A 15,093-nucleotide genomic window follows, 5' to 3' on the forward strand; every position below is an offset into this window, starting at 1 on the left:
GTAGTGAAGCACACCAAATGGGAGGGAGGGAATGGTGGCAGTCTTTCAAACTCCTCTCATAAACACAGAACCTGGATGTTTTTGCTAAAATGATCAGTAGCAAAATAGTTAATCAGGTTAATATTGAAAATGTGTCATTGTCATAAATATAAAGGGAAGGGTAACCACTTTTAAATCCCTCCTGGCCAGAGGCAAAACCCTTTCACCTGTAAAGGGTTAAGAAGCTAAGATAACCTCACTGGCACCTGACCAAAATGACCAATGAGGAGACAAGATACTTTCAAAGCTGGGGGGGGGAAACAAAGGGTCTGTCTGTCTGTATGATGCTTTTGCTGGGAACAGATCAGGAATGCAGCTTAGAACTCCTGTAAAAAGTTAGTAAGTAATCTAGCTAGAAATGCGTTAGATGTCTTTTGTTTAATGGATGGTAAAATAACTGTGCTGAATGGAATGTATATTCCTGTTTTTTTGTCTTTTTGTAACTTAAGGTTTTGCCTAGAGGGATTCTCTATGTTTTGAATCTGATTACCCTGTAAGGTATTTACCATCCTGATTTTACAGAGGTGATTCTTTTACCTTTTCTTTAATTAAAACTCTTCTTTTAAGAACCTGATTGTTTTTTCATTGTTCTTAAGATCCAAGGGTTGGGTCTGTGTTCACCTGTACAAATTGGTGAGGATTTTTATCAAGCCGTCCCTAGGAAAGGGGGTATAGGGTTTGGGTGGGAAGACGTCTCCAAGTGGGCTCTTTCCCTGTTCTTTGTTTAACATGCTTGGTGGTGGTAGCATAGGGTTCAAGGACAAAGCAAAGTTTGTACCTTGAGGAAGTTTTTAACCAAAGCTGGTCAGAATACGCTTAGGGGGTCTTTCATGCAGGTCCCCACATCTGTACCCTAGAGTTCAGAGTGGGGAAGGAACCTTGACAGTCCTACTGATGGTGATACCCCTTCCTACTCTGCCCACAAGCCAAGTTCCAACTGTGATTTCATTAATGTCAATATGAGTTGCAGATGCTCAGCACCTCTAAAAATCTTAAGGTGCCTAAAATATGGATTTAGTTGCTTTGCTTTTATGCAACTAGATTTGGAAATTTTGATTTCTTTTTTCAAATGAAAGTTTAAGCCTTGTCTACACTGGGATTATGCATATGACTGATATAAATCATGTCTACACTAGAGCAACAAGCCTGGTACAGTTACACTTGTGGCTGAAAATCTAGGGTTGATAATAAACTGACGGAGCCACCAGACCATTGCTAGTACAGTGTACCACCATGTACATTACTGGCTTTATCTAGATGCTAGACTATGGATAAACAAACTCTTTTTTTACTACATCTTTGCTAACTGTGACTTGGAGGTCCCCATTGAAGTTTTTGAATTATGCTAGCTGGTTACTGGTGGTCATAACCAGGTTTCTGTGTATGGGAAATGAAATCTGTGGCTGTCAAACCTGGTTTTTATAATACAGCAAAAGAACCTCCTGCAGTGGATGTTGCAAGGGGACCTTCCTAGTTATAAACTAATATAATAAATCAAAACACTAATCCCAAGAGGTTTCAGAGTAGCAGCCATGTTAGTCTGTATTCGCAAAAAGAAAAGGAGTACTGGTGGCACCTTAAAGACTAACAAATTTATTTGAGCATAAGCTTTCGTGAGCTACAGCTCACTTCATCAGATGCATCCCAAAAGGTTTGCAGTGTTGTTGTCCTAAACAGCATCTTTCAGATAAAATGTTTTAATTTGCTAATTATCAGAAACATTGGTGTTAGTTTGAAATATTTGCTGTGTATTTGATTTCACTACAATGGAAATATTCAGCCTCCCTACAAAGAAGATGATTATGAATAACATTTTCATGCTCCAGTATCTGGACATGTCACATTAATAAATGCAGTTTGTGTTTCACGGCAGAAATACCTTTAAAAAAAGTATAGAGGGAAAAATACTGTCTTGTGTAAAGATGGTTGATTGCTGACTTCATACTTTACTAGATGAAAATGAAAAGCTAAATGAAAAATTCAGAGGAGCACAATCTGTCTGGAAAAGATTTGGATTTCAATGGTATGATTATCTAGATTGCAAAAGTGCTGCATGCAGTCACTTGTAAATTTATGTTGCAGATTTGTGATATGATGCATGTATGCATGAACCAGAGTAAAAAATATTTGTTTTACTGCCAAGTCTGCAAACATTTGTGAGCAATCCAGGTATACTGACCACCCAAGATAATTGTCTTGAAAATGTGTGTGTGTGTGTGTGTGTGAGGAAGGAGGAGAGAGAGAGAGAAATATCTATGCTTTTGCTATACAGCATAATTACTTGAAAAGGACTGTGTGTTTGTGTGAGAGAGATACCAGGCAACTGCTGGAAAAGGCCTGTATATGTGTGATATTTATGCTTTTGTCTCTGAAAAGGTGCCTGTGTGTGAGAGAGAACAAGGGAGAGAGCACTTGCCAGGCCTGTTTTATTATCGCAGGTAATTTTATTTTACAGAGGATGTAGAAACCTTCAGAGCGGCATGGTGAGTGTGCCGTTATAACCGCCAGCACAGATGGACACTGGTAACCATACATCCCAGCAGTAACCATACTGGCCACCTCCTCGGGCTGGAAATCGCCCAACCTGGCTTTCTCTGAGCTAGGGCTGTCAGCTCGTCCAGGGGCATAGTTTGAAGAAGAAAATCACCCCCATTAAAGAAAAAATAGCCACAAGCCCAAGCCCGGCAGTCCCCCCTGAGGCTATACTCTCCTTGGTTTAGCCAAGTAGGACCCAAAGAGCGCACGAGGGGCAAGAGCTGGCAACATCCTGGAGGAGAAAACTGCCCTGGGGCCAGCTGGCGAGCCCCACGCACTCCCCGGGAGCCTTCCCCTTCTTTCCCGCGGGGCTGCTCCAGGGGCAGCGACTGGCCCAGGGGCGCACAGCGTGCGGCCCCTGGGGGCCAAGGCAAAGCCAGGGGCCCGCAGGGAGCCGTTGTTGGGCAGAGTAGGAGGGGCGCGGCGAGGTTTGGGAGAGCGGCCTGGCCCAGCGCCAGGCGAGCAGGGCGGGGGAGCTCCCGAGGCGTGGGGCGGGCTCGGCGCCGCGCTCCTTGGCTGTACCTTTAAGGCGCTGTCCCCGCCTTCTCCCCCCGGGTCGGGGGCCCTAAGCACAGCCCTCCGCCCCTCCCCCCGCCGGGGTGTGCGCGCCCGGGCAGCCGTCACGCCGCAGGTGCGGAGCGGAGCTGCAGGAGCAGAGGCGGCGGCGGCTGCACCGGCCGGGAGGGAGCCAGCCAGCCAGCCAGCCCCTTGCCGCGGCCAGAGCCCGAGCCGGGCCAGCGATCTCCCTAGGGGCGGCAGCGCGGAGCATGTCTGTGGCGACAGGGGGCAGCGAGCCGGCTGCTGCCGCTGGGGCAGGCGGCGGGAGCCGGGTTTTCTTCCAGAGCCCCCGCGGCGGCGGCGGCTCCTCCCGGGAGGACTCGGTCTCCGCCGCGGCGGTGCAGGTTCAGCAGCAGCAGCAGCGGCGCCACCAGCAAGGCAAAGTGACGGTGAAGTACGATCGGAAGGAGCTTCGGAAACGGCTGGTGCTGGAGGAGTGGATCGTGGAGCAGCTGGGGCAGCTGTACGGCTGCGAGGTACCGCACCTGCCCGGGGGCCACGGGGGCGCGGCTGGGGAAGGCGCGAGGCTGCCCGCGTGCAGTGCCCGGGGAGAGCCCCCGGCGTGTGGGCCATCGCCCGCCGCACCCCGCTGGCCGCGGGAGGCCGGCACTCGCCGAGGGGTGTGAACGGAGCGGGGCTCCCCCTCTCTGGGCTGTGTGTGTGTGTGTGAGATCTGCCTGTGCTGCCCGTGCCTCCGCCCCCCAGAACTCTACCTGGAGACACGGGGGGGTTAAACTTTTTGCGCCTGGCTATGGTTTGATTAATTGGAAACGTTGTTTGTTTGTTTTTTAAACCCACCTCTAAATGACATTCCCAACTCTGCTGTCCCCGCCCCCCTTTCCTCCCTCTCATTTTTTATGTTCGTAAAGCTGAAGCAAGATGCATGTCTCTCTGTTAAGCCGTTTAATTAATTTCGTCGCAAGGCTGCAAGGGAATAGTCCCTGCAGAGGCGCCCAGGGCTTTTTTGCAACTGCGGGGGTTGTAGGATGCCTGTGTGAGTGTTTAAAACACATGTTTAGTGGACATGTGTAGAGCAAAGGGGCTGAAGTCTGGTTAGTATTGATTTTGAGCAGCCCTGATTTCTGTGAAGGTGATCATTTCTTTTTTTCTGTTCCCTTTCGCCGGCCATCCCCCAGAGAGGGATGGGGAAAAACAAGCCTTCTGTTCAACTGCTATTGATAATCATATACCTGGCATGCAGTAAGCTGGCCTTGATCCTCCTGCCGCTAAACCTGTCTCTTGCTGCATAAAGGGGTTATAAGTACAAATTGACTTAAGGGGTTTAAAAACGACGTAATTGTGGGCTGGCTTCAGTTACTTAGGCTACCTCCTGTCTTAGGGTTGTGTGCAGTGTTGCTGGAGACATGTTGGTTCCTAGGGTATTAGAGAGACAAGGTGGGTGAGGTTGGTGAGAGAGGCATGCTTTAGACCAGGGATAGGCAAACTATGGCCCACAGGCCACATTATCGGGCCCTGGGCTCCCACTGGGGAGCGGGGTCTGGGGCTTGCCTCGCTCCAGGTGGGGAGCAGGCTTGAAGGCCACTCCAAGCATGCGTTCCGCAGCTCCCAGAAGCAGCGGCATGTACTTCCCCCCCATCCTATGTTTAGAGGCAGCCAGACGGCTCTGTGCACTGCTCGAGCTGCAAGGGCAGCACCTGTGGACGGGGCAGCGCACAGAGCCATCTGGCTGTGCCTCTGCATAGGAGCCAGAGAGGGAACATGCCACTGCTTCCAGGAGCCGCTTAAGGTAAGCACCACCTGGAGACTGCCTCCCTTCCATTCTCCAACCCCCTGCCCCAGCCTTGATCCCCCTCCCACCCTCTGAACTCTTCAGTCCTAGCCCAGAGCTGCTCCCCAGCCCGGAACCCCCTCCTACACCCTGAACTCCTCTTTTCTGGGCCTACCCCAGATCCTGCACTCCCAGCCAGAGCCCTCACCCCAATTTTGTGAGCATTCATGGCCTGCCATACAATTTCCATACCCAGATGTGGCCATTGGGCCAAAAAGTTTGCCCACCCCTGCTTTAGAGCTTTTATAGAGCTCTTGAAGAAAAGTTTTTGTCTTGGTGGATTCAATAAAGGTATTACCTCACCCACCTTGTCTTGTCTTACATGTGTGTCTGAATGGAATACTGTCATCCTATGAAGTAACATTATATAGAGCAGCAAGTTTGTTATGTTTACAGTTTACATAGTATGCTGCTGAATGACTATAATATAACGGATGCTTAGCTGTATGTTAAAACATGTTTTTAAAATTTAGGATGGTATCCAAACCCATTCCTTCTTTTAACCAAGTAATTGCATGAGGGAAAGCTAGCAGAAACATAAGAAAGCTTCTCTCTGACAAGCATAACTTGAGTGACTTTTTGTGGGGGCAGTGTTCTTTAAAGAGGATATTTTCTCTTTAGGCTACAGTATGAATATGTTAGGTCTCTTGTATGTATGGGCCTATTAAATGAGACTCTGGTCTAGTCTGTTTTGTATTCGGCAGCCTTCTAGTAGAAAGAATAGCAATGGTTGGATATTGACTGCTGCCTTTAGCATTGTTCACTTTACTGGAGACTAATTGGTTGTAGCTTGGGAACAAAAGGGAAGCATTCCAGAGGCTCATCATGTTAGTGAATAACATATTACACGCATTCTTCAGAATAAATGGAGAAACAAGTGCTTGATTCCTACTACATTAAACATAGATTAAGTGCTTATTTAATAACGTTCTTTACCTTACATATTTCCTCACTTTTCTGTATTCACAGAAATAAAGTGAATATATTAAATTGGGGAATATATAGAGGCTGTGCTAATATGGTAAAATATATAGTGTACATACACTGTAGGATACAACAGTCTTGTCAGAACATTATAGCAGCAATTCTGAAGATTGCATTTATGTGCTGATGTTATGCTCAGTTCTGGACAATATTTTAAAAATAAGCCCTTGCCCCAGAGAACTTGCCACTAAATAAAACTAGTAAATATGTGTGATGATAAAGGCAGTAGGATGAGAGAGTTCAGCATACTGATCTTGCATTATTACCTTGAAGCAGTTGATAACAAAAGCTTGTGGCACAGCAAAACTGGTAATAGGTCCTGTGTTAGGAACAAAACACTTCCTTTTGCAATGGGAGGGTTTCTGTTGAAGACTATGCAGGACAACATATACTGTGAGTGATTCCTTAGTTAAAATGTCTTTTGGTAAAGCATAGGTAAAATAAAAATCCTCCAAAAAACCAAAACCAAACCCCGCCACAAAAAGCAACCCCCCACATCCTCAGGGTTATAGTTCAGCATTTACAAGGTCTCAAAGTTAGACACTTCTCAGCTGAAGTTCCATCGTTGCCCTTCCTTTCCTGTATACCATGTCAACTTCTGCCTAGGGATCACGTCAGAACAAAAGCTGAAGAAGAGGTGAAATCCTGGGTCGACTGAAGCCAATATTAATTTTGCCAATGGCTTCAGTGGAGACGGGGTTTCACCCCAGGGTCAGGAGTGCCTGTCAAGAAAGAAGGAAAAGCCTGAAGTGCTGATGTCTAAATTAGATGTGAGGTTTGAATAACCAGGATGTGGGCATCTGACACACATGTATCTTCAAAATCAGCACAGCTATATTTTAAAACTAGTTTCTTACTATAGCTGTCTTAGATTGCTCCCCTCATTAAGAAATGTGTGTAACAAGTTCAAAGGTGTTAACTAATCTGACACATGGACTTGCATCATCAACTGAGGGAAGGGGATAGGTGGGAATTTAGTGAAAACCAAACAAACCATTGTAACTTTAACTTCTCAGACAGATTTCAGAGTAGCAGCCCTGTTAGTCTGTATCCTCTAAGGTGCCACAAGTACTCCTGTTTTTTTGCAACTAACAAATTTATTTGAGCATAAGCTTTTGTGAGCTACAACTCACTTCATTGGGTGCATGCAGTGGAAAATACAGTGGGGAGATTTTATATACACAGAGAACATGAAACAATGGGTGTTACCATACAGACGGTAATGAGTGATCAGGTAAGGTGAGCTATTATCAGCAGGAGAGCAGGGGCGGGGGGATGACATGACACACACCTTTTGTAGTGATGATCAAGGTGGGCCATTTCCAGCAGTTGACAAGAACGTGTGAGGAACAGTGGCGGGGGGAGGGGAATAAACATGGGGAAATAGATTTACTTTGTGTAATGACACATCCACTCCCAGTCTTTATTCAAGCCTAATGTAATGATGTCCAGTTTGCAAATTAATTGTGGAAAAGCAGCATCACTTGCCCCATAACCTCAGCTGTGCAGAACACAATGACATCCACAGCCTCAGAAACAACTCTGACATAGTCAAAAAGGCTGACAAAGGAGGTGCTGTCGTCCTCATGAATAAGTCAGAATGTGAACAAGAGGCTGCTAGGCAGCTCTCCAACACTACATTCTACAAGCCATTACCCTCTGATCCCACTGATGGTTACCAAAAGAAACTACACCATCTGCTCAACAAACTCCCTGAAAAAGCACAAGAACAAATCCGCACAGATACACCCCTAGAACCTTGAGCAGGGGTATTCTATCTGCTACACAAGATCCATACACCTGGAAATCCTGGACACCCCATCATCTTAGGCATTGACACCCTAACAGCAGGATTGTCTGGCTATGTAGACTTCCCCCTCAGGCCCTACGCTACCAGCACTCCCAGCTATCTTCGAGACACCACTGACTTCCTGAGGAAACTACAATCCATCTGTGATCTTCCTGAAAACACCATCCTAGCCATTATGGATGTAGAAGACCTCTACACCAACATTCCACACAAAGATGGACTACAAGTCGTCAGGAACAGTGTCCCTGATAATGTCACGGCAAACCTGGTGGCTGAACTTTGTGACTTTGTCCTCACCCATAACTATTTCACATTTGGGGACAATGTATACCTTCAAATCAGCGGCACTGCTATGGGTACCCGCATGGCCCCACAGTATGCCAACATTTTTATGGCTGACTTAGAGGATGAGAGCTGAGGAAGCGTTGTTCTAATGCCCCTACTCTTCTTGCGCTATATTGATGACATCTTCATCATCTGGACCCATGGAAAAGATTCCCTTGAGGAATTCTACCATCGCACCATCAACCTCAGCCTGGACCAGTCCACACGAGATCCACTTCCTGGACACTACGATGCTAATAAGCTATGGTCACATAAACACCACCCTATACCAGAAACCTACTGACCGCTATACTTACCTACATGCCTCCAGCTTTCATCCAGACCACACCACATGATCCATTCTCTACAGCCAAGCTCTACGATACAACCGCATTTGCTCCAATCGCTCAGACAGAGACAAACATCTACAAGATCTCTTTCAAGCGTTCTTACAACTACAGTACCCACCTGCTGAAGTGAAGAAACAGATTGACAGAGCCAGAAGAGTACCCAGAAGTCACCTACTACAGGACAGGCCCAACAAAGAAAATAACAGAACACCACTAGCCGTCACCTTCAGCCCGCAACTAAAACCTCTCCAATGCATCATCAAGGATCTACAACCTATCCTGAAGGATGACCCATCGTTCTCTCACAGATCTTGGGAGACAGGCCAGTCCTTGCTTACAGACAGCCCCCCAACCTGAAGCAAATACTCACCAGCAACCACACACCACACACCAGAACCACTAATCCAGGAACCTATCCTTGCAACAAAGCTCCTTGCCAACTGTGCCCACATATCTATTCAGGGGACACCATCATAGGGCCTAATCACATCAGCTACGCTATCAGAGGCTCGTTCACCTGCACATCTGCCAATAGGATATATGCCATCATGTGCCAGCAATGCCCCTCTGCCATGTACATTGGCCAAACCGGACAGTCTTGACGTAAAAGAATAAATGGACACAAATCAGACGTCAAGAATTATAACATTCAAAAACCAGTCGGAGAACACTTCATTCCCTCTGGTCACTCGATTACAGACCTAAAAGTGGCAATTCTTCAACAAAAAAACTTCAAAAACAGACTCTAACGAGACACTGCTGAATTGGAATTAATTTGCAAACTGGACACCATTACATTAGGCTTGAATAAAGACTGGGAGTAGATGTTTCATTACACAAAGTAAAACTATTTCCCCATGTTTATCCCCCCCCCCCCCACCCTGAACTGTTCCTTTAAACGTTCTTGTTAACTGCTGGAAATGGCTCACCTTGATTATCACTACAAAAGGCTTTTTTCCCCCCCTCTCCTGCTGGTAATAGCTCACCTTATCATAGAATTATAGAATATCAGGGTTGGAAGGGATCTCAGGAGGTCATCTAGTCCAACCCCCTGCTCAAAGCAGGACCAATCCCCAATTAAATCATCCCAGCCAGGGCTTTGTCAAGCCTGACCTTAAAAACTTCTAAGGAAGGAGATTCTACCACCTCCCTAGGTAACGCATTCCAGTGTTTCACCATCCTCCTAGTGAAAAAGTTTTTCCTAATATCCAACCTAAACCTCCCCCACTGCAACTTGAGACCATTACTCCTTGTCCTGTCCTCTTCTACCACTGAGAATAGTCTAGAACCATCCTCTCTGGAACCACCTCTCAGGTAGTTGAAAGCAGCTATCAAATCCCCCCTCATTCTTCTCTTGTGCAGACTAAACAATCCCAGTTTCCTCAGCCTCTCCTCATAAGTCATGTGTTCCAGACCCCTAATCATTTCTGTTGCCCTTCGCTGGACTCTCTCCAGTTTATTCACATCCTTCTTGTAGTGTGGGGCCCAAAACTGGACACAGTACTCCAGATGAGGCCTCACCAATGTCGAATAGAGGGGAACGATCACGTCCCTCGATCTGCTCGCTATGCCCCTACTTATACATCCCAAAATGCCATTGGCCCTCTTGGCAACAAGGGCACACTGCTGACTCATATCCAGCTTCTCGTCCACTGTCACCCCTAGGTCCTTTTCTGCAGAACTGCTGCCTAGCCATTCGGTCCCTAGTCTGTAGCAGTGCATTGGGTTCTTCCGTCCTAAGTGCAGGACCCTGCACTTATCCTTATTGAACCTCATCAGATTTCTTTTGGCCCAATCCTCCAATTTGTCTATGTCCCTCTGTATCCTATCCCTGCCCTCCAGCGTATCTACCAGTCCTCCTAGTTTAGTATCATCAGCAAATTTGCTGAGAGTGCAATCCACACCATCCTCCAGATCATTTATGAAGATATTGAACAAAACCGGCCCCAGGACCGGCCCCTGGGACACTCCACTTGACACCGGCTGCCAACTAGACATGGAACCATTGATCGCTACTTGTTGAGCCCGACAATCTAGCCAACGTTCAACCCACCTTATAGTGCATTCATCCAGCCCATACTTCTTTAACTTTCTGACAAGTATACTGTGGGAGATGGTGTCAAAAGCTTTGCTAAAGTCAAGAAACAATACATCCACTGCTTTCCCTTCATCCACAGAACCAGTAATCTCATCATAGAAGGCGATTAGATTAGTCAGGCATGACCTTCCCTTGGTGAATCCATGCTGACTGTTCCTGATCACCTTACCTGATCATTTTTGTTACAGTGTATATGGTAACACCCACTGTTTCATGTTCTCTGTGTATATAAAATCTCCCCACTGTATGTTCCACTGCATGCATCCAATGAAGTGAGCTGTAGCTCACAAAAGCTTATGCTCAAATAAATTTGTTCGTCTGTAAGATGCCACAAGTACTCCTTTTCTTTTTCCTCAGACAGATTATCTTCCCAGCCCCAGATGGTGGAAAAAAGCATTCACCTTTGGTCTGAGAGGAGCAGGGGATCTCTTATAGAAAACTTTAACAGTTAAATGGAAAGATAAATGTATAACTACTTTGCTCTTGAAGTTTCTTGTTCTTTAGCAAACTCTCATGACTGGCTCATTTCAGATCTGTTGAATTTACTTAAGTTTTTGAAGAAAACTGTGTTAAACTTAGATTAGAAATACTAATTTAGGTTAATGTCTTGTTTCCCCCAGCTCTTGCTAGACATGTTACCTTATGGTTAGGGCCCTACCAAATTCAAGGTCCATTTTGGTCAATTTCACGATCATAGGATTTTTAAAAATGTAAATTTCATGATTTCAGCTATTTAAATATGAAATTTCATGGTGCTGTACTTGTAGGGATCCTGACCCAAAAAGGAGTTTGGGAGGGGGAGTGTCGCAGTGGGGGACCAGATTTCACGGTCCGTGACTTGTTTTTCATAGCTGTGAATTTGGTAGGGCTCTACTTATGGTACTGTGTAGTGTCATGGTATGTCTACACAGCAAGTAGACACTAATGGCTGGCCCATGCCAGCTGACTCAGGCTTGCGGGGGTTGGGCTGCAGGGCTGTTTGATTGCTGTGTAGACTTCTGGGCTCTGGCTGGAGCCCGTGCTCTAAGACCCTCCCACCTTGCAGGGTCCTAGAGCCTGGGCTCCAGCAATGAAACAGCCCTGCAAGCCTGAGCTGGCTGGCACGGGCCAGCTGCAGATGTGAAGACATACCTTCAGAGTTGATGGCAGTAGTCAAAGGGCTAAACAATTACTAGGCTGTCACCATTCAAAATAATATTCAATATCTATAGTCTGGTGGCAAGTGTGATGAATAATGTAAGATTTTTTGCTTAAATTATTTTTAGGTTTGGCTGTAGCTCCTGTATTGAAACTTAATCACACTATTGCTAACTGTGAGTGAAAGCTGGTTGGGAGGAATTGGTCAGCTTAGCTTCTATGAAAGATCTAGCACAATTTCATAATATGGTGATGCTCGGATTCTGAAATAATTTTAATCCTCCAGAATGTCTCACTAGCTGTGGAATGGATAATTCTGGAATAGCAAGTCCATGGTTATGTTTCCTCTCTAGTCTGTTGAGGGACTCAGTATTTCCATTTTTCACTGATGGTGGAAATGAGTAATTACCATCCATTCTTGGGAAAAGCAGAAGTAGGGAGGTGAGGGGTACTTTGTAGCTTAGTGCAGAGAATGTGTGCAAAATAAATCTTGGACTCTAATATTGTGACTGGGTAAATTTGCTGTCCGCCCACTGATCTCCATTTAAATAGCTTCTTTCTAATGAATTACAGTAAGACTCATTGGTAAACAAATACTTCAAAAACCAGAAGTGTCCCTTTATTTGAAGCCTGAAATGTGGTCCTGTGTCTTGCTGTCAGTGCTTGAGAGAACACAGGGTATAGGAGGAGTTGAGAACAGGATTTTTAAAAGAAGTTTGTGACTTTGAAAACCTCTCAATTTTTTTATTAAACTGAAACCTTAAGTTAAACTGGATAATGAAAAGCTTTCTTTAGAACATCAATTTTTCTTCAGAGACGTCTTGCCACGATTACAACATACAAAACTTGAGTTGCCTTTAGGAAGACGAATCATATGTAAACAATCATTTAGAGTTGTTTATGTTGGGGATGAGGGATGGCTTGTAAAGGGCTGGCTATTTTGAAAGCAAACTTTGCAGGGCCAAAGAATTTAGAGTAGGATTGAGGTTGAAGCATTTCAAGTAAAGGTGCTCTGAAACAAGGTCCAGTGGAATCCAAGGTGATCCAACCCACTCACCAATTTAGTTGTGCCGGGTTCTCAGGATGACTGGCCTTAAAAACTCAAATATGAACCCAGCTCAAACTCCTGTTCACGTGACCTCTGGCACTTACGTGAATTACTCTAGATCAGGGGTTCTTATTATTTGTCATAATGAGCCTCCCTAAGCTTAAAAAACCTCTCAAAACAATTGCACTTCATCATAGTTTACTAAGACAACGCAAAGAATGAAAACATAAGAACGGCCATACTTGGTCAGACCAAAGGTCCATCTAGCCTAGTATCCTGTCTTCGGACAGTGGCCAATGCCAGGTTCCCCAGAGGGAATGAACAGAACAGGTAATCAAGTGATCCATCCCGTCACCCATTCCCAGCTTCTGGCAAACAGGGGCTAGGGACACCATCCCTGTGCATCCTGGCTAATAGCCATTGATGAACCTATCCTCCATGAATTTATCTAGTTCTTTTTTGAACCCTGTTGTAGTCCTATGCTTTGCAAGAATAAGAGTATTCCTAAAATATAATCCTATGCTTTGCAAGAGTAGAAGGGCTTTGATCAATGTAGTTATAATAAGCGTATAAGTGTCAAAGGTACTAATTTTAGTTCATAAAGCACCTTTCATGTTCTCTCACAGATCTGCTCAAAAAGAGTACAAATCACAGCAGCTAAAATAAAACTGCACAAACATTTTAGGAAATCATAATGTCAAACCTCTTTGTGCCAAGTGGCTGAGGGCACACAGTTTTACAGGTATCTCCTGGGTCGAGCATATGCAGCATAATGCACTAAAAAGGGGCATGTAAGGTCTCTACTGAGAGCCAGTAGCCCACTGGTGGTCATAATCATTGCAAAATGTATCTATGGAATATATTTAAGAAGGTAAAAATCTGTACTAGCAATTAGGTTCCTTGAAATTAAAGCAGGTCACCTGGAGGTGACATGCCTCGGACAGGTTCTGGTCAGGCAGGAGGTAGTAGACGCTTATCTCTCTGATTGGTTTTTGTGTATTGTGTGTCTCCCAATGTAAGTCTACCTGCATTGGGGGCTGCCAGCTCATCAAGATTGTCAAATCGACAAGTTATCACAAAATCTACAGGAAAGAACACACAGCAGGAGAGTGTCCAGTTTATGAATAAAAATCAAGACTGTTTTGATACATCTGGGGTTGCAAAGAGAGTGAGAGCATTCTACATTGCGGAGACAAGCTGACAGTATGGCTTGTCTCATGAAAAAGGGATCGCAGCCTTCCAGGCGAGAAAATGCTGGTGAACAATATTTACATTAGATATGATAATCTTATTAAATCTAGACTCTGGAATGCATGTTATAAAATTAAACCATATGTAACCATTTGTTTCCAATATTTCTATTTGCTATTGCCTGAATCGTTATACTGTTTTAAACAAACTTTTACTTTTTATAGTAAAAAAAAAAAAAAAAAAAAAAAAAACATACCCAAGTGCTGTATGTTAAATGGAATGGTGCTCTGAGGTGGAACTGGCAAGTTGGCTGTACTGCCTCTTTGGAAGCAGTGAATGCTGCGAGTGTCCAGTGAATCGGGGGGGCTGGACACAACGGGGATGCATGGAGGGCTCAGGTGCTGGAGTGTTCCTGTTGCTAACCTGCAGCTGCATGGGGGTGACAGAATCTGTGGGCAGGGAGTCAAGAGTCTAGTACTCAAGGTTGCCATCACTTTGCGCTCCACATAGGTCTGGCATAGCAAGAAGTCTGTGGGGGTGCTGATCTAGTAGCTGGAGTGGCCTCTGCCATGAGTGCCATCATTGTCCTTGGGGCTGGTGGAGCTGGGGGTGAAGTAGAGCTGTCACTGGCTGAGACCAGCTGGTTACTTGTTGGCTGTATGGACACTATGTAGGAGGCAGCGTGTCACCATGGGCAGGGACTGCATGGGGCCCTGCCTCCCCCTGGGACCCAACCCAACCAGCTACAGAGACCCCACATCTGCAGTGACTCTTCCCCGGCATGAGTGGCCAAGCTCCAGAAACAGGGAGGAAAGTGACACCAAGAGCCTTTACAGAACTTACTTTGGGGTTGGAGTGATGCTCTAGGAGCACTAAATCCCTGGCCAAAAGACAGGAAACTAGTGCCCCATCCTGGCGCACACGCCTTCCTCCTTAGGGAGAAGGGCACCCCATTGTTTGAATGCCTCTGCTCTAAATTATCCAGAACTACATACATATTTACTAATGAATCAGTAAAGTGAAAATGTAGTGCTTAAGTCATATTAGCTTTTAGTAGCACAAGATTTAGTGGCCCTCACTGGACTAATACTGTATAAATTCATTCTGGTCAGTTTCTTCAACCTCTGCAATGTCTGTCTTTCTTTTTTTTTTTTTAAAAAAGCTTTAAATCTTTTTGTAGGAGTATCTTTTTCCACAAGTCTGGCACCTTTAAAACCCCTGACCAAATTT

The 15,093-nt window shown here is 45.4% G+C and overlaps 1 protein-coding gene across 1 annotated transcript in view; it reads left to right on the forward strand.

Moving 5' to 3' along the window:
- Positions 1–3,098: 3,098 nt before the first annotated feature.
- PPP1R14C (protein phosphatase 1 regulatory inhibitor subunit 14C) overlaps positions 3,099–15,093 on the forward strand; it is a 74,236-nt gene continuing 62,241 nt past the window's right edge. Inside the window, exon 1 of the mRNA XM_084622666.1 lies at positions 3,099–3,608. Within this exon, the coding sequence (XP_084478792.1) occupies positions 3,342–3,608 (267 nt within the window). The 5' untranslated portion in view covers positions 3,099–3,341. The remainder of the gene's footprint in view (positions 3,609–15,093) is intronic.

Source organism: Lepidochelys olivacea, assembly GCF_965140295.1.
Source record: "Lepidochelys olivacea isolate rLepOli2 genome assembly, chromosome: 3".
NCBI classification, from domain to species: Eukaryota; Metazoa; Chordata; order Testudines; family Cheloniidae; genus Lepidochelys; species Lepidochelys olivacea.